The sequence below is a fragment of the Heterocephalus glaber genome, unplaced genomic scaffold (genome assembly GCF_053883595.1).
Source record: "Heterocephalus glaber isolate CG9 unplaced genomic scaffold, H.glaber_assembly_v1.0 deba00001428, whole genome shotgun sequence".
In the NCBI taxonomy this organism is placed as follows: Eukaryota; Metazoa; Chordata; class Mammalia; order Rodentia; family Bathyergidae; genus Heterocephalus; species Heterocephalus glaber.
The window spans coordinates 4,539,629-4,567,610 of record NW_028258293.1 but is presented as its reverse complement, the minus strand read 5'-3'; the positions used below and the strand labels follow the sequence as shown (position 1 = coordinate 4,567,610).

Sequence of the window (27,982 nt, the reverse complement as noted above, 5' to 3'; positions counted from 1 at the left end):
TCCAGGATGATCCTTTAAATTCAACAGTGTTACTATTATTTTAATCCCTTGTCCACTAAGGAATTTTCACAAATTATTGAATTGTTTTCTCTTAAAAAAATTCACATTCCTATATCATTTTTAAATCAGAAGACATCTGATAATTATTTTTCATATCTGTACATTTTTATATTTCAACATATTATCTACTTTTAGTTGACAAAGAAATATATATATATTTCCTGTTCATGTTATTTTGAAATATATATACAATGTAGAATGACCAACTGAAGCCAATGAAAATTACGTATAAATATAATAGTAGAACGCCATATTGGTAACCCTTTTAGCAAGTCCCAATTCTTCCATCCCTATCTTTCCCTCCTGAAAAGATGTCCCCCATCATCAAGTCTTTTAGTACAGAACGTGGAGGATGAGTTTCAACTCCAGAAGTAGTGTGTTTCTCATAGAGCATCGTATTACACAGTAGTTAACAGGAGAGGTGTTGAAGACATAGCAGCCACAGTTAGAAGGTCATTCTGCTACCACCCGTGATAGACCAGTTAGTCCAGCATTCCAAGTCCTGATGTGTAAAATAGTTGTAGTGAAAACTGCCTCCAAGATTGTTTTTGTAAGGAACAAGTGAAATGCAACAAACAGAAAGCCCTTAGCCCAGTGCCTAACACACGCTGGTAACTTCAGGGCTGGCTGTCATTTGTGCTGCTGGGCGTGGTCACCCCTAACTGCAGGGCAGTGCAGCATGGCATGTGATGGCAGCACAGGCGTGAGGACAGGCTGCCAGGATTAGCGCTTCCTCCAGTGTAACCTTCAAGAAATCGCTGCACCCCCTTCGCTAGCTTCCCTGCTTGTGAAATGAGGGTGCACACCCTACTTCTGAAGTATTTTAAATGTCTTTTTTTTAAATTTTATTTCATTGGTACATTTTAGGTATACAATATAATGACATTCATCATTGGAAATTTGCACCTTTACATAATCTCTTTTGGTTCTTATTTTTCCCCCTTCCCCTGCCCTCCCTTCAACCCCTCCACCCTTCCCTATTTACAAAGACTTTGTTTCCATTTTTCCATTTTCTCATATTAATCCCATTCCCTTCTTTCCTTCCCCTACCCCTCCCACTTCCCCTTCCCCTTTGCCCCTTTTCTTTCTATTTCACATTATCTATTATACCTTTTACTCCTTATTTGCACTTTCAGTTTCTCACACTAGAGACACTATTTGGTATTTACACATGTGTGTCCTTTTTATTTCACTTAAGAGTATGATGCAGTATTTTTTTTTTTGTACCGGGGATCGAACTCGGGTCCTTGCACCTGCGCAGTAGGCGGCGAAACCACTGAGCTAAATCCCCGGCCCAAGATGCAGTATTTTTGAAGATTACACACTTTAATACAGGGAAAATGCTTAAAACAGGGCCTGACACATGATAAGGATTTAATAAATATTTGCTTTTTGTTAGTATCCCAAAATCATGGACTGTGAACTTGCTCTTATTTCAGAGACTGGTTTCAGTCCAGCTCAGATTGTGTTCTTCAACAGGGCTGACGATAGAAATGATTTGTTCAAAGTCACATGCATTTGTGGACATTGAGGCAGTCAGCCCAGAGAGCCTGTAAATAGCCCTTCAATAAGTAATTGCTGTTAAGGTTGTGTAAACACGAGCGTTAGTATTTATCGTAAAGCTCATGCTGTGGCTTATGTTTAAATGTCCCCCAGCCTCGTGTGCTCCCTCATAGGCAGGCGGGCAGGGGGCCCCATAGCTGACTTGCTCTCTGGAAGCCTGGCCTGCAGTGAGAGGCGGTCACTGGAGGCATGGCCTGGAACGGGGCCGGGGGGGGGGTCTCCCCTAAGCCGTTCCCTGCTCACTCTGTCCTGGCCCCTGTGATAGAAGCAGCTTCTCTTCATCGGCATTGGGGCCAGCCAGCTGTGGACGAAAATATGAGCCAAAATAAACCTCTCATTCTTCAAGAATTCATTTTAGTACTTGAATTTACTTCAGTACTGGTTGCAGAATGACATTATTTCAGGTTTTATGGTTATGTTTTAAAGTTGAGGTATGTGGTTCTTTTAGGAAACCTTTGTTGCCAAGAAGCAGCTAACCTGGTTAATTCTAATTTAAGACTGATATTGAGACTGTGCCTGTCCTCCAGCACACAATTCGGTTTGCCATCAGGCGGATGACTGTGTCATAAACCTACAGTGTCCGAACCATGCCCATTGGTAACGTGGATGCTACGTCCCCTCTGGCCCCAAGGAGATGCTAAAACCAGAGCGATGCAGACTCTCTCCTAGTATGCTCCCACCCTTTAGAAAGCTGTGTACATAGCTCAAGAAGTCCTATATTGAGAAGGTGTTGAATCAGTCTTTCACAGAGGTGGGAACACCCTCCAGTGCTATCCTAGTAATACTTTGACATTCCGGTCTTGGAATTAACTTACCGGAGTTTAATTCTTAGCCTTACCACTGATAGCTCTGTGACTTTGAGCAGCTGTTTTGTTCCTTCATTATCAAATATTGAGCACTTTTTCTGTTCCCTGTTAATAAGCAAGGTAATCTGATGGAAAGGTAGGGGCAAAAAATCTCCTCCCAGCCCAATTTTCTGTAATTGTAATGAGGCTAAAATGTGTATATTGTAGAATAGTGATGCAAGTCATACTGCGATTGGCCCAGTGGATACATTAGGTGAGTCATAAAGTTGCATCTTAGCATTCCTGATTGTGGGCAGTATGTCTTTGTTACTTCAGGATCTGAGACATTGTACCCGAGACTGAGAAGTGTTTAGAAAGTGTCAGCAGTGGACTGGTTTACTGATTTTCTTAAAAATCTCAAAAACATCTATCTGTAAACAGAATGTTGTTTCAAAATTTAAACTTACAAACACAGATGATTTACTGCTTTTACTTTTCTGACTGTGTTATGTATAAATATGTGGAATTATGTGGAAACTTCCTACGGGATTCCCTGAAAGAAAATGTAGTCTTAGATAAAATCAATTATTTATTTACCCTACTATCAGCTGGCCTTAATTCGTGCAATGTAATACAAGAGTTGAATTAAGAAATTATAAGAAGTTGGCTAAATCTATCATGGCCAATCACTGGTATTATTTTTATACACTTAGAACCATTGAAAGCCTCTGGAGTTTGGATAATTTATTTTATATTTCCCATATAGAGGCATACTGAGTGAGAATATATTTTATACCTGAACTTAGTAATCTTCAATAATGTAATTTACTTGATTGTCACAATCATCAACTCATTAAAATCTGTCTTATTATTTGAACACTTTATTAATATTACTAAGCGAATTAAAGGTGCAAATTTCAGCTCATGGGGCCATGTCTAAACATATTTCATGATTTTTTTTTTTTGGTACCAGTGATCGAACTCGGGACCTTGAGCTTGCACAGCAGGCGGCTCGTGAAGTCTATTTTGATGATGAATCTCATAGACAATAGAGCAATAAGGTATCAGACAAAATTAACTTGACAAAAAGAGAGTGAGGTCCTACGGGTAATCCTTACCTTGCACTTCCAGGTTTGAATGGAGTCACCAGTCAGCCTTTTGCAAAATCATGACAATTAAGTCCTAGGTAAACTAAATTCATGCTTGGCATGGGAGGTGATTTCATGCTCACTCCACTTGCGTCTGACTTTAAAAAGAGGAAAGAGATGCAGCAGTCTCGGGAATAAAGCTGAGCACTGCAGGGTCCAGGTGAGCTCCTTCAGAGAGGCCCCAGGAAGACAGCGTGATGAAGAGATTTTCTTCTGCAACACACCCAGCTAATTACTTTTCATTTACACAGGGAATGAATTTTTCTTACTCCCACTGAACTTAAAAAAATGAAAATCTACTAAAACTCACACTACCAATTTTAAGTTTTAACGAACTTTTTTCTGGAGGTCAGAAAGGCTTATTTTCATTCCTTAGAATAAAACCAGTAAGTGCTTGCCATAATCTTGTCGTATTGTGTAACAAACACCGTGAGTTTGGGGGCTAAGGAGAACCACCACCCAGAGAAAAGCTGCTCGCTCTCTTCTCTGGGCACCAGTTTAGTGTTCTCAGCGCTGTTCTGCAGCATTGCCCCTGAGCTGCAAGACTAGGGAGGAAACAGTGTGTCTTTCTCGAGCATCCATTTGATTTGTCAACAAAAACCCATTATTTTCTATGAAAAAGAATATGGACATAGAGTAGATAAAATGTACGTTAATTTTAAGATCTGAACTCCAGACTTCGTGGGCTGTCACTCTGAGCTAATTGCTGGTGTGTTGGTCAGCTTCCCATCGCTGGGACACAGTGGTGACACCCACAGCTTACAGCAGGAGAGGTGCAGTTTGGCTCGCAGTTCAGTGGATTCAGTGCACAGTTGGCCTGCTCCATTGTGAAACATCTCGCCCATCCCAAGGTCGTAGCTTAGTTCACGGAGCCGAGCAGCAGAGCAGAGCAGAGAGAAAGGGCCCAGGAGTCCGGATACAGAAGCCCAGGCCACGCCTTCAGCACACCCAGACGCCCCTGCAAGGCTGCCCCACCACGCCCCTGGGCAGCTCCCACTGAGAGAGCATCCCCTCTGCCTCCAGTGATCGCACCAAGCTTTCTAGAAAATCGGGCGAGAGGGTAGGGTGAAGGGACCGATGTTGTCAAACATAAAGGAGCAAGACATATTAAAACTCATAGGAACACTTGGACAGACATTTTACAATTACTGTCTGATAATTATTATCCAAAGAAATCAGACTGTACATAAATCTTTCTACCTATGAAACAAAATGTACACTTTAGTGGAAAAAGCGTCTCAGAAGGGAAAATAAAGGATACTCTAGAAGAATTTTCTTTAAATAATTCTGTGATTGTAATACCATTCTTCAAAGTAAAGCATTGCTGTATAAATCAACCCTAACTGAATTCCCTGGCTTTGACAGATGTGAATTGTGTATTGTATTTGCTTTGTTAAGTAGAACATGCTCTCATTTTTTTTTTTGGTTATATTTGATTTTCTGAGATATTGTAGGTGACAAGATATCGCTACAAAAATTTACAACACATCAACTCTTCTAAACTTTTGACTGAAATTATAAGGTGTGCCTATAGAGCTTCTCATAATTCTTAGAAATGGGAATGATAGCTGTCAAAAACTAGGCCCTTGGAACAATTACATGCAGTTAAACTTATGGGATATACATTATTTGTTCCAACATAGCACATATTAGTACACTTTGTATCTTACATTATTCCTTTAGCACTTTGATTACATTCAACTACATGGTGAAAAAAAAAATGTTGTATTCCTGACTGTTTGCATCTTTTGAACACTTTTTGAGAATTTTCAAAATCACCATGTTTATAATAAAAAATGTTTATTAAGTGTTTGCAATCTTTTGAATGCTGAAGATAATAACAAAAAATGTGTATGACATCATTCATGGGACCTTAAAATTTTATGTTAGCTCCAGATGTATATGGAAGATAAATATCATTACAATGTAGCATGTGTTAAGAGCCGCATGAGTCATTAGTGAGCTCTATGGTCTCTGTTTGAAGAAATCCTCATCACCCATTGAAATAGAACCGGCCTGTATAGGTGACGAGGAAGAGTTGGGGCAGTGGGATATAAGCACAGAGGTCAAAAGTTTTTTTATGTCAGAATTACATGCAATCAAGCATTCAGTGATTAAATATCATATAAAAAGTGTAGCGTGAGATGTTAAGACAGTTAAGAAAGCAGTACAAAGAAAATTTCCTCATCAAAATTCTTTTTTGTTCATCTTCTAATCTCTTTCATAATATTAAAATAGATACACTTCCCTGTGAGAGGCCCAAAAGTAATGCAGCTTTCTCTAGGTGTCATATTTGAGAAAACTACATGTTGCTTCCGTATTTCTTTTTGTGTCAGGTATCTACTGAAGATATTGGCCTAAAACTGAGACCAAAAGAGTCCTTGTATTTTAAAATTGTGAAAAACGATATATTTAATCAGTGGTACTAGGTCCTCCTCTTGTCAGGCAGTGACAAAGCCTCTTCCTGCAGCCATGGGCCCCTCCTTCCTGCGGCACGGGAAGTTGCATGGGAAGTACTACATGCTTCTCCACTGCAGGCTCTCGCCCATCCCATGCCAACCTGGCAGTATCATCTCGCGTGGATGTAGCTGGATTTGGTCTGTCTGTCTGTGTGTTGTTAATTTTTGTTGTTTTTAGAGACAGGGCCTTTAGTTTTCCTTTCTTATGTCTTTTTTGAGTTTTGTTCCTCTGTTTTATTCTCTGGAAGAGTTTTCGTAAAACTAGTGTTTGTTTCCACAATATTGAACTTACTTAAATATTGAGAAGAATACATGGTAATGCCATGTGGCCTTATTTTTTTCTCTGTGGAAGTTTTCATAGTTACAGATTTAATATCTCAATGATTGTAGGCCTATTTGTATTTTTGTTTCTTCTTGTGTCAGTTTTGGAAGTTCTAGTTGTCTGAGAATGTTTTCACTTCATTTAAGTTTCAGAATTATTCATAGAAAGTTGTTATTAATGCTCTTCTATTATGTTTTTAATTTCTTGTATGGCCTGAGGTGGCATATTTTTTTCCATCCCTCAAGTTGGCAATTGTGCATTCCCTCTTTTCTTCTTAATCACCCTTACAAGTTGTTAAATCAGTTTTCTCAGTGTTTTCAAAGGACAAACTCTTGTGGGGTTTTCGTTTCTTTTTGTTGTATATTCCTTTTCTATTTGAATAATTTGATCGCTCACATATACATATATGTATATAATTTTCCTTTTTAGGTGTTTTATTTGCTACTGTTTAAATGTATAAAAAATATATCGATCATTGTCAACCTTCTTTTCAAGCACAGCGGTACCTCGGTTCATGAACTTGATGTGCTCTGTGATTTTGGAAGAGATGCCCGCGTTTGTGCTTGGTTGGGGAAGGTGGCTGTGGCTGAGTTTGTCACCTGATGTGGGGTCTGCAAACAAAACCAAAATTCTTCCAAAGCATCTGTTTGCGAACCAAGTTGTTTGCAAACAAAAGTGCTCATGAAGTGAGGTATCACTCTATATACATGTAACTATGTGGGATGTTCTCTAAGCCTGGTGTTAGCAGCATATCACAAGTTCTAATATGTTGTCTTTCAGATGAAATATTTTCTAATCTCCATTGTTTTGGATTGTTTACCCATGATTGTAGAAGCATATTTCTTCATTTCAAAAGTCCACGTTTGGACTTTTTTAGTTTATTTTCTTGATATTGACTTCTAGTCAGATTCTACTGGAACTAGAAAATACAGTCTCTTGATATCAGGTCTTTGAAATTTAGTGGCTAAAATATGTTTCGTGGGTTTGGAGTGTGGGTTTTTATATGTCTGCTATGTCAACCTTGTTAACCGCGTGTTTCCGAGCAGCTCCATGTCTATTTCACACGTGAGGAAGATGTTGAAAGCCGCTGTCTTGGGCATGACTGTGCTTCAGTCCCATTGGTTGTGCTCGGTTTTGAAACTGTGCTGTTAGGTGCAGCTGAGAGGCCCTGCACTGCTGCCTTGGGCTGTGTCTGCACACGACCATAACAGACTGTGTATTTGGGAGCCCAGACAAACGGTTTTGAGTACTTTTGCCGTGAAGAAATAATACATGGGGGAAGCATCTGGTTTAAGAATTAAAGTTAACTTTCAAAACATCTTCAAAAGACCAAAATGATCCACAGGAAACTTAAGTGCTTCCTAGAATAAAGCCCAGCACTTTTTAAAGCAATACAGAGTCTAGCACCAGGCAACACAGGTCCCAGAATATCTGTGAGCCAATCAGTTAATGCCTAGGCATACAAAAAGTAGGGAAAATGTCCGTCAGACATCCAGGGCCAGAAATTACAGAGAGGATGGAGTTAATATATCAGTACGAGAAATATTTTATAAATATGCTCAAGTATGTTTCCAAAATCAAGAGTATTAAAGGAAAATGTGAACAAAAAGAGGAGTGAAAGGAAGAATTTTTTCTGTTAATGAATTTACTCAAATATGACTGAGACAAATGAAAGGTTTTGTAAAAGAACACAGTGCAACTCCTAGGGATGGCAAACGTACTGTCTGGAACAGACATGCCTGAGTGAGATCGATGGCAGACGAGGCACTACAGAATATCGCTGAACTTGAAAAGATAGCAATTATGCCCAAAACGAAGCACAAGGAATGAAATGGAGGAAGCTTCAGTGCTATTAGGGACAATACCGAGTCGTCTCACATTCCTAGAATGAACCCCGAGATGGAGCAAGGGAGGAGGAAGAAAAAATGTTTGAGAAAATAATGGCCAATAGTGTTTCCCAAATTAGGTGAGAACTATAAACGTTAAGACTCAAGAAGCTTATAATGAGCTCCAAACAAATAGAACTAAGTAAAATAATTTGAAAACCAGACTAAACCTCAACAAAACCACTATAAAGAGAAAATCTTAAAAAGTAGCCAGAGGAAAAGGTACACTGGGACTCTGTAGAATTAAAAACAAACACACCCTGGATGCTAAAGGCTAAAAGTGTTTGAAGGAATACTGCAACTCTCTTTCTTCTCAATATGACCCCCCAATATATACTTTACTGTGTTTACTGTGACTTGTCTTATTCCAAAAATGTATTCTGAATATCTTTCCCAATGTAATTTTGTCTTAATATTATTGTTTTGGTTTTGAAAATACATACTTAGGTCTATGTTTGGTTGTGACTGTAAACATTTCCTCCTGCGAGGAAGCCAGGTGTCAAGGGAGCTGTGAGGCGAAGAGCTTAGAGAGGGGATGGATGTACGGAATGTGAGCAGAGGCCCGGCCAGGGACCTCGCTCCTCCTGACAGCAACAGCACCTGGCAGCAGCTCATCACTGGACTGACCCATGGACGAGCAGAGCCCCCCTATGCGTTCATCACTTCTGAAAGCCCCACTTTGGAACACGGAACTTCTGGGGGACATCTTAGAACTCAGCCGTAAGAGCATGGTACAGTGGGAGGGAAATGCAGCGTAACAGTGGCGCCTAAGGGAGCCCGGGGAGTAGTCCCAGAGTGCTGGGACGGCCTGCCATGGGTGGGCCGCAGAAACCCTTGCCGTCGCTCCCCATTCTTCATTGGCAGCCCAGCAACAGAATTGTATCCAAGGAAAGAAAAGCAGGATGAAGCAAGGAGAGGTCCCATTCATTGAGGGCCTTCCCGGGCCTTGGCATTCTTATATGTACTAAGTAATGTATTTATCAGAGCTCAGTGAGGTTGGAATTGTCTGTTTTCCTCATACTACAAATGAGGAATAGGAGTCTTGAGGGATGAAATAATTAGCATGTTCAGCGTCTGACTTGGTCAGACTGGAACTTGTTGAGGTGTTTCTACTGTACTTGAGCTGGCTGAGAGAGGAAAAGAAATAATCATCATGAGACACCGGAGGAAAGCCTGGGAAAAGTGCGGCCAGAGCCTGGTATGTTGTGTGCTGTATGCCTGAACTCCTCTGTCCTGGATGTTCCCTTGCCGTGTGTCCTTACAGCACTTTCCGTAAAGAGAGAGGCAGTTACTGAAGCCCTTGGCTTGCTCTCACTAAGACGTACCAGACATTTACGTAATGCTTGTGCGTCAGGGTGGCCTTCCCTTGCTGCTTTTGCATCGGGACCACTAGTGCACTCGGTAGAGAAACGCTTGAGATGCACACTGCCTTCACTGTGTTCGTCACGGTCCCCATCCCTACCCGTAACCGAGGCTGTGTGGAGCAACAGAAGTGGCTGCCACACCGAGGTGCTGTTTGCATTCACTCTTGCGTCCCTTGGCTCTTCTTGGGGCTGGGTGTAGAAACCATTCTCAGTTACCATGAGCTTCTATCCTGTAGGGCACAGGCGGACGGCAAATGATGAGGATAAAGGCTTGAACAAGTGGTACCTTTGTAGTTTTGTTTTAATGTCTTTGTAAGGTGCTATTTTTGTGAACATTGTATCCCTGCCCAACTGGTACTTTTCTGTTCCTTATTTTATAATACCTGTGAAATACTTTTGTAAAATTATTGAAAATAAAATTTAAAAGAAAGAAGGAAGGAAGGAAAAGGGGCAGGGAGAAAAGGAAACAGAAAAGAAAAGGATGAAAGCAGGGAGAGAAGAAGGAAGCGAAAAAGGAAAGTAGGCATGGAATTTGCTATTCAGGAAGATTAGCCTCAACATAATCGAACGTGTGAGATGATGCCCCAGGGTCTGAAGTCAGGGCAGCAAATTCCGGGGTGTTTCCTTCCTCTGAGAAAAAAAACCGATTCTAGAAACAGAGCTGACCTAGCCTCAGAAAACTCTGCCTTAAGCCTTTAAACATGGTTCCTTTGCCCTCTCTCCCTCCCTCCCAGTACTATAAATTGAACCCAGTGTTTACTTGCACTAAGGTACATTCCCCAAGTCCCCCCCTTTTTAAAACTATTTTTTGGAGGCAAAATCTCAAAGTTCTCCAGTTCCCTGGGCTGACATAAACTTGTGATCCTCTTGCCTCAGCCTTCTGGGTCACTAGGACTACAAGCCTGTCCGACATACCTGCACTTTTTTATGGTCTTCTTCTGTTTGGCCATCATTGTGATGAGTGTGGTACCTACCGCAAGGATTACAGTTTCATTATCTGCTCATAATCAAACACAAAACCATATGAATATTGTATATTCGCCAGTTAAGTTTGAGGACACCAAAGAATGCTGACATCCCTTATAAAATCATATTTATTTTACAAGTATATTAGTCACAAGCAGAATAATAGCTGTAGTGCCTACGGAATTAAGAGTGGACAGCAGTGGTGCATTGGAGGCCTCTGCTGCAATGCTAAGATCTCTGCAGTGAAGGTAATAGGGGAGTCCCAAAGGGCTGTAGCAAATGGATAGGGTAGAGATTGTACTTACAGCAGAAGAGATGGCCAGAACGGCCCACACAGAATGCAGGTAGGAAACAGCCAGGGCTGGAGAGCCATGGAAAATACGAGGGGATGAGGTGCAGCCTAAGTCAACAGCGTGCAAGGGACGCTGACGCTGTCTTGATTTTAAGCTATGGCGATGTAATAACTAGAATGCAGGAGGCAAGAGTTTATTCTGTGATGGTCATAGAATTGGGACATAGGCACAGAGGCAAACTGGAACCCATTCATAAAAGAGCAAATCAGTACGTTAAAGGTTCTCTTTAGTGTGGAGACTGGCTGAAGAAACAAGAAATAGGTGGTTGAAAGAGTAAGCCTTGAGCATTATGGTCATGGTAGGGATGTTTTCTGTTGTAAATAAAAGAAAAATCAGCTCAAAATGGCTTCAATACCAAAAGTAACTTATGGACAGTTGGGTTTTCTGTGAAGCTGGATCCAATGTCCTGATTAATCTTCCTCTCTACTTTCCATTCTAAGGTGGCCACATCTTGCGGCCCGCCCCCGTCCTGTGAAACAAGGTATCTGCTGGCCTGGTCGCAATAACCAAGGCCGTTTTCTTTCATGGCAGAGATGGTCAAAGAAACTTCTTAGCCCCCGTAGCTCAGTGGAAGAGAGAGGGCTCTTCTGTCCCCAGATCCCTGAGAAATACCTTTTGCCCCTCATTGGCCAGGCCTGTGACACATGCCAACCTCTGAACACATTAGAGCTAGCACAGGAATGCTGTGTGCAGAGTATCTTAGCTCATCAGAAGTCTACCTCGAGCTGGGATTCTCAGCATTCCCCAGAAGCAGAATGGCAGGGCACAGATACACAGATGAGTGTGTGTACTATATAGGTGTGCTGGAGAATAAATGTGTATGTAGTACATATGCTGTGTATCTGTATTTTAACTTGTTCCTTTCTTTTAGTTTTGGTACTAGGGATCGAACTCAGGACCCTGCGCTTGCCAGGCAGGTGCTGTGTCACTGAGCTACATCCCTGGCCCTTTAAAATATTTTTTGGGGGGGCAGGTACTGGGGATTGAAACTGTGGCCTCCCACGTGCTGGACAAGTGCGACCCCTGAGCTACACCACTTACACGACTATGCTGTCTCCCCAGCCCCATGTTCTGACTTGTAAAGAAATTTGTCCCTAGAGACTTCCTGACGTGACCACGGTGGGCCTGTGTGAAAGCTGCAGGGCTGGAACTCCTGGTAGAGGCTGATGCTAAGTCTTGAGGCAGATTTCTTCTTCCCCTGGCAAAATTCAGTTTTTGCTCTTTCGCCCTCTCAACTGATGGGGTAGCTGCGTTCTTGACGGTACTGTCCTTTACCTAAAGCCCGCTAATGGCAGCTGTTAGCCACAGTTACAGCCTGCCTTCACAGGGGAATCAGTGCTGGATTCGAGGACCGGATACTGTAGTCTGGCCAACCTGACAGGTAACCTGTCACGATAAGATCGGTCCCTTCCACAGTGTGTGGCGGAAACCTCGAGTTCCCCTGGAAGAGAGAGATTGGAGGCACAGAGGAAACCAGTCAGTTCCCTTAGGGGAGCTCGAGGCTGCCTTGGTGATGGCTTTCCACCCGTCTTACAGGGAGTAGTACTGGGGACACACGTTGCGTGAGACTCACCCACCAACTAAAGAACTGTCCAGCAAGACAGTCGCCTTTCTTCTTTGTTTTCGGCTCTGATTTGATTTGGTTTTATGTAGTTCCAGGATTGACTTCACATCAAGAGCGCTCGCCGCCGTTGGCACTCCCCAGGAGTGTTCAAGCGCATGCTGGGTGACTGAGATGCGTGGCCTCAGGTTAAGGCCGAGTAGCATTTGTTTCTCGGCCGCGTTCAGGGGACCACAGATGTGATTCCACTTCACTCCTACACTGAACAGTTCTGAGATACGTCACAGCATCCCCCGGAAGACCAGAACAGTGCACAAGGCAGTTCTTTCCCCTCTCCCCACGGTGTTCATGCAGCCAAACACCTTCCCTCTCCAAGGACCATGTGCTCTTTCTGTTCATCATGGATGAGTGGTTTCAGTTGCCGGCCGCCCCTCGGCATTGCGCCTCGAGCTGACCACATCCTCCTGTGAATCCCCGAAGGCTCTCACTGGTTTGATGCTGCTAGAGAACCCACTGCCACTGTCCGAGTACACACTGTGTCCTCTCCCCTGGAGGCGAGGACAGGTGGTTAACAGACTCCGGAGCAGTCCCTCCTGTCCAGTGTTGGCTGTTGTGGTCTCCGCCATCCCTGTAGCTTGAGGATGGGAACCCTGCCAACCCAAAGAGGTGAAAAGGAGGTGATTCCACAGTGTTTCCCTCCAGCCCCACGCGTAGCAGTCATGTTGGATTGGAAAAAGATTCAAATATCAGTTGAGTTACAGTAAGCGATTTCTTCATTGCCTTCCAAACCCAAGATTTTACTATTTTATTATTTCTAGGTTCCCCATGCTAGTATTAGTGTTCATATGTTTCAGAAACAAACAGGGCAAATTGTTCACTTCTCTGTCATTCTACCTCCCACCAGGCTGTTTCCGCAGTATGTATTTGTGTGTGTGTTTCTTCTTAGCTCGAGCTCAGAAAGCCATGCTTTATTAATCTTCCTGTACCTTCAGGATCCTCCAGGGAGCACAGCTCCGACTCAGCCTATATTCAGTAAGGATTTGGTGAATGAATCTGAAAATCACTTTCTCCATCAGAATTTGAGAAAAAATTTACCTGTGAGCTGCAAGTTCCCCTTACACAGCCTAACATAAGTAATTGCCCTGAAAATGAATCCCCCGCCACGGTCGAAATCCAAGCCCACCCACCTTCACAGCGAGGAATGAGATCAGGAGAGTGTTGCCCGATTTTCTTTCTTCATTTCCCTTCCAAAGTGAATGCCAGCTGCCCTAAGGCTTCTGAAGAACCCCAAAGGTGGCTGCTCACTTTGTATGGAAAGGGGAATTAGTACTGTTATGAGGTGATCCTCCAGTCTGCCTTTATGAGGATGCTGAATGCTCCCTTCACTTCGCAGCTCCTGCTGAGAGCTGAACATCGCTTGTTCGAGAGCTGCTTCAGTCCAAGTTTCCTCCTTCAATGCACAGCTGCACAGCATCCCTGTCCTAGGTCACAGGAAACACGCAGGATGCTAAAATGCTTGCGTTGGATGTATTTAACATGTTGTTTTTCTATGATCTCTGTTTTCTAATTAAATTTATTTAACTGGTACATAACAACAAAAGACTTATACGTGTTAATGGGATAATATGTTTCAATACCCGTATACACTGCACAATATGTAAATCAGGCCAAATGTCTGTGACCTCACACATGTATCATTTGTTTATGGTGAAAACTTTCAAATTCCTTTCTTCTGGCTTTTTGAGGTGCACAGTGCATTGTTATTATCTCTTGTCATTTACTGTGTATGCCAGCACTTCCTGCTCCAAGCTAACTAATCCAGTGCTCCATCATCAGCCTTCCCAAGCTGCAGCTCCTGCAGAACTGGCCACTGCCATCTGCTCTCAGCTTCTCCAACCAAGATGGACTTCTTCAGATCTCACGTGAGAGTGAGGTTGTGTAGGACGGGATTCCTGCACCTGGCTCCCTTCCCTAACATAAAGATTCCCAGTTCCATCCATGTTGTCTCCAATGACAGGTGTTCATTCATTTTATGGCTGAATAGTATTCCAGGGTGTATATGTACCACGTTTTCTTGATAGGATTTCTGTTTTATTACTTACTATATTTAATTTGACCTGCTCATTAAAGTAATTCTTTTAACAGAATGGCATTATAGATTTAAGAATTTTGTAAAGAAAAGTTGGAAAACCTGGTGCAACAAAGGAATTTCTCTGATTTAGAAATGTGTCATACACCTTCCCAGTGTTATTCCGTGTATTATGTTTTGCAGCCGGAATATAGTGGGGTTGCATCCACCATGGTGTCTGCTTCCATTGTGCACAGAGCTCCGTGTGTGGTCATTGTCCAGGCAGTGTGCATCAGTAACAGGATGCGCTCTCCCACAGCTAGAGACTCCGAGAAAGACTCTAGTGTAATAGCAGTGTTTTCCCATCTCCTCCTCGATTTGTCCCCAGGAAACAGATCCGAGCTCTGCTAGGCCCGTTCAGCCAGGCCGAAGCCGTACTCCTGGAGGCTGGGGTGCAGCCGGGGACTTTGGATGGGGCTCTGTTGGATCTCGGGTGCTCCTCCATGCAACTTGACACTCCTGAAAGAGGTTTTTCCCTTCGGAAGGACGGTCCCTTGGACATGAGGATGGATGGTGGCAGGTGAGTATTGACAAAGCATTTCTCCTCACAAAAATCAATTTCTCCGAAATGCTCTGAATTTAATTTCCTCTTAAGACAGCAGAATTCCCATCACACACCCACAGCTAACACTCCCCATATGCAATAAATCAGTTTTGTTTGTACCCATATAGACTTTAGTATTTCTCTGGCTTTGGAATGTGAAAGAAAAATGGCTACTGTCTTTACACAGAACAATGCAAAGGATGCTGACCCACTTCATTTGTGCAAGGTAGGCCTTGAGAGTACTGCTGTATGGACAAACGCCACGACACTGAGGCACTGATTTCATTTTTGTGCGAGCCTGACTCACCTCTTAGGAGGGGCAAAAGGACATACATTTACTGCATAGTCTTTTACAATACTGCACAGACGGCAGGGTGCTGGAGGCCAGCAGTTGTGTGTTTTCTTCTGTACCTTGTAGTCAGTTTGCTTGAGCCTTCTGAAGAGAAACTACAATTTCTGGTACTACATCAAACATAGTACCACACACCTTAGGACACTGATGGCAAACCTTTTAGAGGTTTCTGTGACACAGACAGCTCGCTGCAGCATGCGTCCGTAGGTTCACCGCACCGGTACAGGGCATCTTCTGTACCTTCTCCTCGTCCCTCCCCCGAGGGAAAGGCTGGCGTTTGTTCGCCATCATTCAAAGACCTACATGTTACATCCTAAAGAAGATCGCCGTAGGGGTGGTTAGGCATCATTCCTTTTTATCTGAATGAATTTTAAGAGGTAAGCGGCTTAGTATCTATATCTGGGCCCAACACTGGCCCTGGGCGTGGGCCACCTGTGTCCACGCAGTGTAACCCTGCTCTTCTCCCTCCTCCTGCACTCCCACACGTGGCGCATCCCGTGCAACCACTCACACAGCCTCTCCCTCATGGCGGGAGGATGTGTGAGCTGGGTGTGGCCTGTGCTGTTAGATCCCTGCTGTCCGAGTCTTCTCCCTTCTTCTGCACACACTGTTGGCCTTCATAGAATGAAGGATGTCATCATGAAAGAAAACAATGTAAACCCTTTAAAACCCAGTGACTAATAGTAAAGGTCAAAAACAGCCTCATGCTTCGAGATTGAGGCGGTTTACAGAAATAAAGAAATGTCAGGGAAACTTCTGCTGCTCTGTCTTGCTAAGGAGGCTGTCTGCTGAAGCTGGAGCCCCGTGGGCAATTGCTTCTAGTTAATCGAGGTAAACGCCTGTGCTGTTACTGTGGGCTTCTCAGCAGATCACAGCCTGTGAGTCAACCCTGCAGTTCCCCTCCATGAACCTGAACATAAGATCGCCCTGAGGATTCACCTCCCCGTGGCTCAGTCAGTACCTAGTGGATGAGATTACAGTTCAGCCCATTGGTTTTAGCAGGACGAATGGCTTCCAGGAGGACAGCCTGGAGTGCAGCCTAAATAGAGATGTTAACAGAGCTGAAGGAAGCCTGTGGCATTCAGAAAGAAGAGTTGACTCACTTGAATTCGTAGAAAGGGAAAGTCAGAAGTGTAAATATGAGCAATTCTAAGCCAGTGTCAGCAAAGAGCGTCCTGGCAAGAATATGGTCTGTCAGTTCCTGGGGGGAACAGATGCCTGGATGCAGATGGACGCCAGGGCTTTCCTAGCCCTCTGCCCTTGAACACTGACATCTTCAAGAAATTTATTCCACGCTGATCTCAATTTCAGCAACAATTTCAGGTTGTAGTAAGGCTTCTCAAGCAGAAAGGGACTCACGGCTCCAAGGACTTGACAGTGTGCTCCTGTTGAAGGTCCACTCTTCCCTAGAGCCTGGGGGCTGGGGCTTTGTCAGTGTGTACTTTCCCTGGGGAGTGTAGTTGCTATAAGCAGTGGAACCTGGCTCACAGCTTGGCCTCCTAACTGCGGGGCGGGGCGGGGCAGGGCTGCACATCGGGATCTCAACTCCTTCCACTGTGAAGCCTGTTCCGAAGCGGCCTAGCCACGGCCACCCATCCACACTGATGTCCTTTTTGCCCTGTAGCACTGTGAAGACTTCTATGCTACTCTTCAGTAATAATAATATTACCAGCATCAATAGTAATATGAGAGTACAATACGATTACGCCTGCTTTCCACTTGATCAAAATGTTGTTTGAATTTTCTTGTTAAGATGAGAAAGTTATAATGAAAAACCACTGAGTACATCCACAGTATCTTACGATTTGCTGCTTTGGCAGTGCTGGGGTCTACATTTGTCCTCATTAACAAGGCTCATTCCGTGCTCGGTGATTTGGACAGCCTAGTTCACAGATGGGTGAGGTCTACCAGAGGTTTTGTCATTGAAGCCGAGAGTGATCAGTGGGAAATGTATGAGGGGACTGGAATTTATTGGACATCTTGTATGTGTCAGGCACCACACTGTCTGTGTTTACAGTGACATCCCCTGCTTCTTCTCCCAACAGTTCCATGGGGTAAACATTGCTGTTTTCAGTAGTTTAAAAAAATCAAGGGTCCAATGGCTTAAAAGCTTCCCCAGTGTTAGCAAGGCTGGCTTCCTAACCTAGGTCAGTGGACTCTAAATAACAGACCCTCATCTTGAAAGCTGAAGAAGCAAAGCACACTTAGATGGAAATCAGGATTACTTTACAGAGACATTCACTGGTGATCTCAGAAGTAAGATTTTGCAGAGAGAGAGGGAGGGAGGGAGAGAAAGAGAAAGAGAATTCACTGAAAGTGCTAGCATGTTAACAAAGTTCAGTTTCCTGTTTTCAAGAAGTGTTTGCGTTGTCTTGGGCAGCCCCACTCTGGTTTGATCCTCAGGCCTTAAAGTTGCCACATTTTTGTTGCTTACAGGTCATCGCACTGATTGGTACCAATAACCAACCCAGTGTATCGGTGTAGATGTAGCAGTTGTATTGCAAGCAAGACTGTCCAAGGAGCGGGCTCATGGCTAGCTCACCAGTTAGAATTCCTGGGTCCGTTGCTCTGAAGTATACTGAAATGCTGTGATAGTGAATGCTCCTCTCTGCTACTGTGATTCGTTCTACAAGGCAAGAGTTTGGCAGTTCTTTTCATGCTCTATCTGAGATTTTATTTAGACTTGTTCAATATTGTATGTCTATTTTATGGTGACCTTTGTCATGGGTGACAGAGATAATATTACAAAATTTGACATGATACATTATTGCCATTAAGATTATTCTAGTTTTTTGTGAGTGCAAACTGATCAATATTTTCTCCTATAGACTTTCTGCCTTCAACTATCCCACAAGTAGTTACTTTACTGCCGTAGATTCAGTTAAGTTCCTGGGGCTTAGATTTGTTCAGGTATCATTGATTGGCGAGTCTTGTATGTTCCTTACTGCAAAAAAAAAAAAGTCAAACAGTAATTTAATTTTGAAGAACTTAAATCCAGACAATGTCCATTATTTTAGTTTGAAGGAAATCTACAGAAGTGATAATAACCTCTCTGAATTAAAGGTTAGTAAAACATTTTAACTTCCTGCTGTCTTGACCTTGGTAAAGGTTCCAAACCATTGCTCTTGCCCTAATGCTGAGTATTTGAAGTGGAAAATCTTTTTCATTTGTGTAGGATCTCAGCATCTCACTTGGAAAACCTCAGCCCTCTCCCCGGCTGTTGTGTATGCCTGACTCTGTCAGGACTCTGAAGTCTCACCTCCTGTCAATACAAGCTGATGTCAGGGAGCTAATTGGCTGTCCTTGTGCGTAGGTATCCCGACATGCCCACCGCGGCTGACGTTGTGAACGCCTTAGACCGACAGGCGCTCGCATCCATCCTGAGAAGATACGGGGAAGAGAAACACGCCAGGAAAATCGCGTCAGCAATCGTTCAGGCACGGAGCACATACCCCATCACCAGAACCCAGCAGCTTGCCAGCATTGTAGCAGGTATCCTCATTAATTCTGAAGTGTCTGAAGGGAAGCATATAAATCTATAAACCCAGAAATGTACATATATATATATATATATAAATGTATATATATATAAAATCTCCCCCGACTCCCAGAGGGACTCATCTGTACCTGAAAAATCATGCAGGATAGAACCTTGGCCAGGCTCCTCTAATGTCAGATTTCTTCTGGTTTTGTAGGCTTCTCCCCTCCAACACCTCTTTTTCCCACACAGTATTTTAAAAATACGTACGTAGTGTGCGGATTAGTTTAAGAATAGAATTTTCTTACAGGAAGTAATTTGTCTTTGTACTTCCCAAGGTGAAACACAGAATGACAAGAGCAGAGGAAGTCCTTAATCCTTCACCGTGGTAGATAAGCAGCTGTATAAGGTTGGACATCACCTCTCTTAGTTTTCATACTTTCTGCATTTTAATATTTTGGGCAAAGGAGACTGGCGTTGCCCAACTGGTAACATAAAACCCAGCGCCTCATGCGTCTGTTCTAAACAGGCAATTGCAAGGGTACTGATGTATGGCTTATTCTGCCTCGTGAACGCTAACTCCATCAGCCGGAGGGGCTTAGTGGAGCACCTCACATTCTCATGCTCACACCCATACCTTCTGGAACCTCAGCGTAGCACGGAGGGGCGTTAGGATAGCCTTTCTGCTTGAAGCCAGAGTTGTCTCACAGCTGCGTCCCATGCTGAAAGTGTCTAAGGGAAAGGTGTAACTCCTGCAGTTACTTAATACAACTTCAGTGCTAGTGTCCATCTTCTCTGGCCATCTGAAACCCTGTGTCATTTGTAGTAACCACAGAGTGTCCCTAGGTTTCTTGTCAACGTTTCCTATGAAGTTATGTAAATAAAGAAGTAAAAAGGAGGAATATTTGTGTAGCATTTAAAAAAGACCCTGATATTGGTTATCCATAGTTGAAAGGATAAAAATTATAAATATATTTAGATCATTAAAATGTAGCATTCATATAGTAGTTGTTCTTGGTGTAGTGAGATAATGCTGTATTCTTCAGATTATGGGATGCAGAGTTGACTAAGTCTTCCACTTCTTCAGCTGCATCCTCCACAGCTTTTCCGACTTCGTGCTGGTGTTCCTTTAATTCTCATGAATTAGGTGGACATAAAATATTTCTTGGCATTGTTCTGTTTTTTCACAAGTACTAGGTATGTTGTTCTCTGTTTCTCACGTTAGGAAGAAAAGCGGTGAGATGTCACATTTTTTTATTCAGAAAAAGATCCTACTTTTTCTGGTGCTGAACTTGAGGGCGCTGATCCAGCGAGTGGCCGAGAGCCCCTCTCTGACGGCCGAGGGCGGCTGGGTTGAGGCCATCACTTGCTCACTGTCGAAGCCCAATTCGTGACAGAACTGGGACTAATCCAGAACTTGCAACCCCCACCCCCGAATTTGAGGCATATTCGCTTCGCAATGTGCCTTTAAGAAGTTAACTTTTCTGCTTCAGGGTCCTGATCCTTAAATGTGGGGAAATAACACTGGTGCTACATGGGACTTATATGAAATGTGCCATAAGAACGCCTTGACTGTTTTCAGAAACATGATGTGAAAAGCGTGCTAGTGCTATGACAAATGGTACAGTAAACATGAGAATATGCACGTGTGGGTAAATTAAACCTCACTCTAGTAAAAGCCATTACAAATATTGAGTCCTCTACACATCTGTTTTCATGTCTTCAGTATGAACGCATAATAACACAACTTTTTTGAGGATGTGATGTTTTTGAAAAAGGGAAAGCAGAAAATAATGTTTCTTCTTTGTGGTCATTTATGAAAAAAATATTTTGGGAGAGGCTACTGTGTATTAGGCACTAAGCATAAAAGACAAATTGGGAAGCAAATCAGCTACAGCCTCGGTGTTCCCCACTTCCAGAAATATAACAGATTAAGCAGTCTAGTCCCTGAATACAAGCAGTTTACAGAGCTACTTACAGTAAAAGTCTTTTCTTTCCTGTCATCTGGAGTTATGATTCTGAGGATAATGGAAACTGATAGAATCAGAGAACTATGGAACCTATGCAAATGCACATCATCCTGTGTGCTTGGGTCCTACTGGCATTCATGAGCCCTTTCGTGTGTTAGACTATACCTACAACATTGTGCTGAGGTCTCTGCTTACAACTTTAGTAAATGAAGTAAGACTTCAAAGATACTTGCAAAGCAATCAGAATGAGGATTTTTTTTTAAATCTCCATGACTTCTGTTCAAACTTTTGTAACTGCCTCAGCCACACTTAACTTGCATTTATCAATAGTTTCCAAAGTTCCACCTTACTTTTCCTGGGAGCAGCAGCTTTCTTTCCTGCGGTCACATCTCATCAGTTATGTAATACTCAGGTAGATTGCGTCTTGACGTAGGGAGTGCTGCGGTGTGTACACACTCATCAGGTCCACAGGGCAGCACGCGCCCGCTCCTCGGCTCCACCAGCAGGGAAAAGGGCAGACTTGTCAGCTGCGCTAAGTGGAGGTTCCGAGACAGTGACTGGATGGGGGAAAGACAGGGCACAGAGAGATGACCCCTACGTTGCTTTCTGGGGCTGCTATTCGAAGTATCCCCAGCTTGATGGCTTACAGCAGCAGAAATGTATTCTTGCAGCGTCGGGGGCTTGAGGCCTGTGGTCACGATGCCAGCAGGACTAGAGAACCTCGCTAGATGGTCTCAGCTGCTGGTGGTCCGCAGACGTTACTGTCTCTGCCTCCAGGGTCACTCAGTGTTCTCACCTTGCCTCTCGTTGTGTCGTAATTTCCTTCTTCTGACATCACTGCTCATCAGGGATCCACCCGGTGTGCCTGCATCTTAACTTCGTGACATATGCAGACTCCTGTTTGCAAGCAAGGTCACGCTTACAGATGCGAGGTAGGTATGAGTTATCGGGCAGAACCTTCATGGGGTTTGGATTCAGTGATATCCCTACACGATATCTTTATCTGATAGCATGTATTTGAGAAGCTATAATATACAGGGACAGTATTTAAATGCCTTTTCTGGTTCTAATAAATTCATCTTAATGTGTTCAGGACTGTCAAGCATTCTAGCACCGTTCCTGGCATGTATTAAAACTTAGGTAGACAGACAAATACATAGCTCTATCACTTCCCTTACTTCCAAAAGCTGATAATCCAGTTGGACAGGGAACACTAGCCACCCACTTGGAATCAGTAAAACTCTTAATAGACTGCATGATTATGCTGCCCTAGTACCTTTTGCAACTATGAATGATTGCAGTTCTACTGCTATTCCACATCAGAGAATTCCACAAGACAGACCTGAAGCTCTAAATTGGAATACAGCACATGTAATCACTGTGAATCACCTTGTAAATGATCAAAGCAAGTAATTTTGCAGGCAATGTGTAATTCCAAAACAGCCGGTAGAGCTGCACTCTTCATCCTGCCACACACGTTATACATCCAGTACTGGCAAGAAGATGTAGCCACAAGTTTAATATAGACATTTAAGACTTGTATAGTATTATACATGGTGTTCCCGCCAAAAATCATTTATAAGTAACAAATCACATTTCATCAATCATAATTTTTATTCCTCTACTGTTAGAGCTGAAGAGTTAGCATCATGGAATCTGAGTTGGAAATGGCATGAAAGATGCATTTAATTCATCACCGCACCTTCTCCACCTCCAGTACAGCTCATCTGGCTTTAGCCTTTCCACCGTCACACCCCGATGTCTGCCCATAAAGCATCTCTGCCCCAGCCATGCTGAAGATCTTGCAGCCTTTCCAGCAGACCATAGGCACCCACCTGCAGGCCTTGGATGCACTTCTGCCTGGAATATTGACCTTTGTGCTTCTTTCACAGCCCTGGCCCGTTCCCCTACCATTTCTTCTGACTCATTTTGGCTCATCCTTGGGAGCTTAACCAAAGTGTCACTCCCTGCAGCCCCACCTGGGTGGGTAGAGACTCCCGCCCTCCTGCATGCTGCATCATGCCGCCTTCCTGTTGCGGCTCTTAATGTGCAGTGTCTTACTGCTGGCTTCCTCGTTGACTTTTCCCCGTGTCCTCTCTGTGTGGTCCAACCCAGCTGCCAGGCACTACGTGTGCCTACATTTGAAATGTGACTGCTTTAACTCAAGAAGTGTCGTGAAGGTAAAATACACATTTGATTTTAAATACTTAGTTTTTAAAAACTTTTAAATATATCAGTGATTTTTACCTTTGTCATATGTGGAAATGGTAGAGATCTGTCTACTATCTGTCTGTCTGTCTGCCTGTCTATCTCTACCTATACTTATTGCAGTATTAACAATAACTTTACCTGTTTTTAAGGTGTGGCTCTGTAGAAACATTTTAAGCGAGATGTATTGATCATACCGTATTTTCTGGCCAGCAGGCACCAGACTAGAAGCACAGTGAGGGCCCTGCTGGGACTTTGCTTTTTGGGGCACTGCCTCCCAGTGCTTAGTCTGATGTTTAACTCTTGGGAGATGACTTTTTCAATGTGAAGGTATACAGTTAGTGAAGTACACATTAGAACAGGAAGGTGTGCATTCAGAAATATTCAGCATCAATATAATAAAACATTATTTTTAGTCACATAGGTCACAAGAAACAAGTCTTCGTCACACAGATCTGCCTGATGATATCAATGCTAACATAAAAAATAGGAAAAAGCACTTTGTACTTTTTTTTTGGTACTGGGAATCGAACTCAGGACCTTGCGCGTGTGAGGCAGGCACAGTGCCACTGAGCTAAATCCCTGGCGTAGTCTGCACTATTTTTATTTACTCATCTTTAAGTTGCAATGAAATATGTTCCCATCTTATTCATTAGGAATGCCGTGAAGAAAAATAGCGGTCTGATAAAATATTTTTTAATTATAAAAATATTTGATAATGACAAATGATACCTATGGAACCTCTCAAGCTCTTTGGGAGAAAGAAAATTTATACATCTGCTTTAGAAAAAATGTCTACAGAATTGATGTATATTTTATTTGTGTAGTCTTAAAAATGACATAGATCCTAACATTCTTTGAATAAAAAAGTCTGAGTATTTTCCTCAGTTTTGCCATATTCTATGGTACTTTCTATGCTGAGGTTACAGCCAAGAAAATCAATTATTAAATGCTACTGTAGTTTCATGAGAAGATCTTAGTTCAAGTCCTGGTTCTACAACTTGCCTTTTGAACAAACCGGAACAGTTGTAGACCTTATCTTTCTTGTTTTGAAATGGAGGTGAATAATAGTTATAATGATTACTATTATTTTTGTTTAGCAGGCATAGCCAGTCTGATTTTGTTTTGCTTAAGCCAATATTGCAATTTACTTGCAACCTCAGAAGTTATGTGAAAATCAAAAAAGCACACCAATCACTTTTCAGATCAATGAGATTTGTGTTAATTCCACAAATCAGATGATTGATCCATCAACAGTCAAAACTGACAAAAGGCTCGTAATATTATTTGAATGGAAAAAGAAGAGAGAAGCTTGCCTCTCAGATGTTTGTGATTCATGTTGATGAAATGTGCAGACTTTCTCCCTGGCTGAAACTTTTATGTAACCGTTGTTCTGACTCATGAGCTGGGTGCATGGCCAGAGCCTAATGAATGCTTGATGCACAAATAGCTCAATTCAGTGCTGTGTGCATGTCTAGCAAATGTAAGATGGAAGTTCGGGGTAAGAAAGAATGAAATGGCCAGGTGTTCCTGGGGACCAAGTGTGCTCTGCCCTTCACACCAAAGGAAGAAAGAGAGCTGGATGTCAGAAGTCCTTAGGATAAACTGAAGCAGCTGAGGAAGACGTGAGACTCCTCAGGCCATGGAATGAAAGCATTCTCAAGTCCTGTTTGGGGTCTGCTACTCATTTGCTCTGTGAACTTGAGGGAATCGCTCCTCTCTTTTGGTCTTCATTTCCTAATCTGCAGGATGGAAGTAGCAAATTCTGGCTGTGAGCAGTAGTGAGATGGGATATAGTGGTGCTCTCTGCGAAGCGTAAAGTGCAAGTGCACTGCACAACTATTTCTCACCTTCCTACCCAGAACCGGCATCATCAGAGAGCAAACCAGTGCACCTCTGGGAACTCTTGGGTGTGTCTTCCACACCTTGTGATCCATGAGAAGTTTACTACCTCAGTCCAAAGTGTTCTTCCCTTCGAGATGACGTGACTTTCTTTTAGTGGTGGGTAATTATCTTTTTCTGTACTGGGACACATAAGGTAGATCTTTACATAGAAATAAATTTACTTATGAAATATCATTTGATTATTTAAGCAGCCTGAAGTTCCTGTATTAATGTCCTATACAATAGATAGAACTAAAAAAAATTAAAGTGATGATTTAAATTGATGGCTCCAGCCTCTACTTGTATGTGAAATCATGATCTTTTTCTAGAAAAGTTTTGTTAATGCAGTGAAAGAACTTTAAAATAAGAAAATAAATAAACTAAACATTTATTAAGAAGTAGTCATTCCTACTAGTTTTAGTAGGAACATAAACTTTTTCCTAAAGCTAATCAAGCTACTTTGCTATGACTTTATTGTTTAATAACCTCATGTTGTTCCCGCATCCCTCCCCCAAAATACTCTTTATATGTACTAATATTGCCACAATTCAGAAATAAAAGCAAAGATGTCACTGTGTTCAGTTAGGATTCTGGTGGAGAATTGGGTGGCCCCACCTACAGCTGAGGTGGGATGGCATAGCAGGGAGTTGTACCTGTTGTTGCTGCTGCCTGTGATATTACACTTCTGTCACTGTCAATTTCTTGACTTTAAACTGTTATATTCTGTGTGTATCGGTATGGTATTCCTTCCAACAAAATTACCAAATGACATTTCCTGAATAAACTTAAGAAAAAATGGTCTACACAAGAAATCCAGCTCAGAAGAAAATGAAATGGGGTTGGGGGAGAGACTTGAAAATGTCTTTTTCTCTTAAAAAATCTAGCTAATCTCAGTCTGTAGTACCAGGTGAGGAGCAGAGAATGTTCCAGTACCAACTGACCAACTCCCAATCCTAGTTTATTGATGATGATGATGATGATAAGTAATGCTGACACTTACTAACAAAGTAGAAGGTATTATCCAAAATTATTTTCATAAATTAACTCACTTAATCCTCACAACTGGCCATGAAGCAGGTGCTATTTTTATCTCCAATTTCAGGTGAGGAAACTGAAGTGTATGGAAGTTAGGAACTTTGCCTTTTGTAGTGTAAAGGAACCCTGAACTGTGCATTCTTCATTGTGATACTGCTCCCGGTCCCGTGTGGTTGAAGGACAACATGCACTCTTGTGGGAGAACGCAGGCAGCTCGGGCTTCGAGACTGTCCCATGGGCATACGGGAGACAGCTCTGTGTAAGCCACTCTATCCTAGCAAATGCTGAGTATGATAGTTATGGACACAAAGATAGAAGAACCTGAAAGAAAGGAGCAGTGGATGTCAATGTAGCAAGAGAGAAAGCTTCCATAAGGAGGAGAGTTTGGTACAGGTTATAAACAAGGAAACTTTCAGGACTTTAGAAGCAGCAGTGATGCCTATTTATGCGAGAGCTCTTGGCACCTAGTAGAAACTCATTGATTGGAGAAAGGAAAGGCTGAATGGAGAAACAAATGAAGTATGTAGGATTTCAGAGGGCTAGGGGAGAAGGTAAGCAGTCTAGGATCCAGCCCTAGACCTCATATGGTTCTAAATACCTGGAGTTCCCCATTTCTTTGAATACACTACCCTAAATGTGACCTTGAGCTGGGTCCTACTCTTAGAACAGTAATTCAGTCTAACCAAATTCTCTAGATTTTCCTGATTTGAGTTTCAGACTGCTTTGAGGGAACAAGAGAAAGGAAAACGCACCCTTTACCTCATTATTTCATTTTTTGTTATTTGATACTTGTCATACTTCTGCAAGTGAAAATTAAAGTCTCTTAAGCATTGTGTGTTCAACACATTAGCAGTTTGTACAGTGATCTTTTTTGTGAAGATGCATATCACTGGCCAGGTCATTTTGTCCTTTTCTTTATTGGTTAATAAGGAAGAGCTAGTTCTTACAGCTAATTATTCAGAAGCCTTACGATGTTGGAGGGAGATATTTATATGAGCTCTCCATTTAAAAATATTCTAGAACAAATAGTTTTACGTTTCTTCCGTGCTATCTTGTTTCAGAGATTACACGGTTCACTTCTTGTCCGGGTGATAGGTGTAATCAGGTCTTGTTTACCTCACCCCCAAGTGTTAAGGAGTACGAGTGTGCAGCGCCACCCTCAAAGCAGTAGTATCACCCAGCAGATAATATATATATATATATAATATTATATAATATAATATTGTATTTTATTATATTATATAATATTATATCCTGAGAGTGTTCTTTAAAAACAATCACAAGCCTTCATGCTCAGAGTCTAAACTATTCAAACCATTCCAAAACAGTGTCCAAGAAAGACAGTTCTAAATGCTCCTAGGTTGACAAAGATCAAAGATTACATTTCTCAGGCTGGGACAGGGGATAGTGGATGGGAGAGTAGTTTTGATATCCTAATGTTAATTGTAACTAAAAATTAATAATGCTTCTAAATTGCCCTATATTGTGTTTTTTTCTTTTGTAAGTGCATTTGAGAAATTATGGACTACCTGGAAAAGATATTCCTTAGAATATATAAAATAAGAATCTATATTAACTTTTTAAATATCCATATCTTTCTCTTGTTTATCTCTTTACTTTTGTAAAGAATACCACAATTTCAGAATTTCCCAAACAATTTAATTCATCTTATAATCTTTATGTGGTTGTACATTGCCTCACTTATTTTTTAGTCTCTTGGAATCACTTCTACCATATTATAAACTGGAGAATGATCTCCCTTTGTATTTGTGTGAATGTGTGTGTGTGTGTAATTGCACACAGAAAGCAATAGAAAACATTTGCCAACTTCTACATTTTTTAATGTATAACTATATATTTGATGACGTTTTTAATCAGCTGAGTTGTGTACTACATGAGGGCGAGATCTGTCTTCA

The 27,982-nt window shown here is 42.3% G+C and overlaps 1 protein-coding gene across 2 annotated transcripts in view; it reads left to right on the top strand.

Moving 5' to 3' along the window:
• The window catches only part of Mettl15 (methyltransferase 15, mitochondrial 12S rRNA N4-cytidine), a 182,985-nt gene that overhangs the window by 111,213 nt on the left and 43,790 nt on the right, over nucleotides 1–27,982 (top strand). For both annotated transcript variants that reach the window (XM_004851585.4, XM_004851586.4), the window contains exons 4-5: nucleotides 14,924–15,115; nucleotides 18,805–18,983. In XM_004851585.4, the coding sequence (XP_004851642.1) occupies nucleotides 14,924–15,115; nucleotides 18,805–18,983 (371 nt within the window). The remainder of the gene's footprint in view (nucleotides 1–14,923; nucleotides 15,116–18,804; nucleotides 18,984–27,982) is intronic.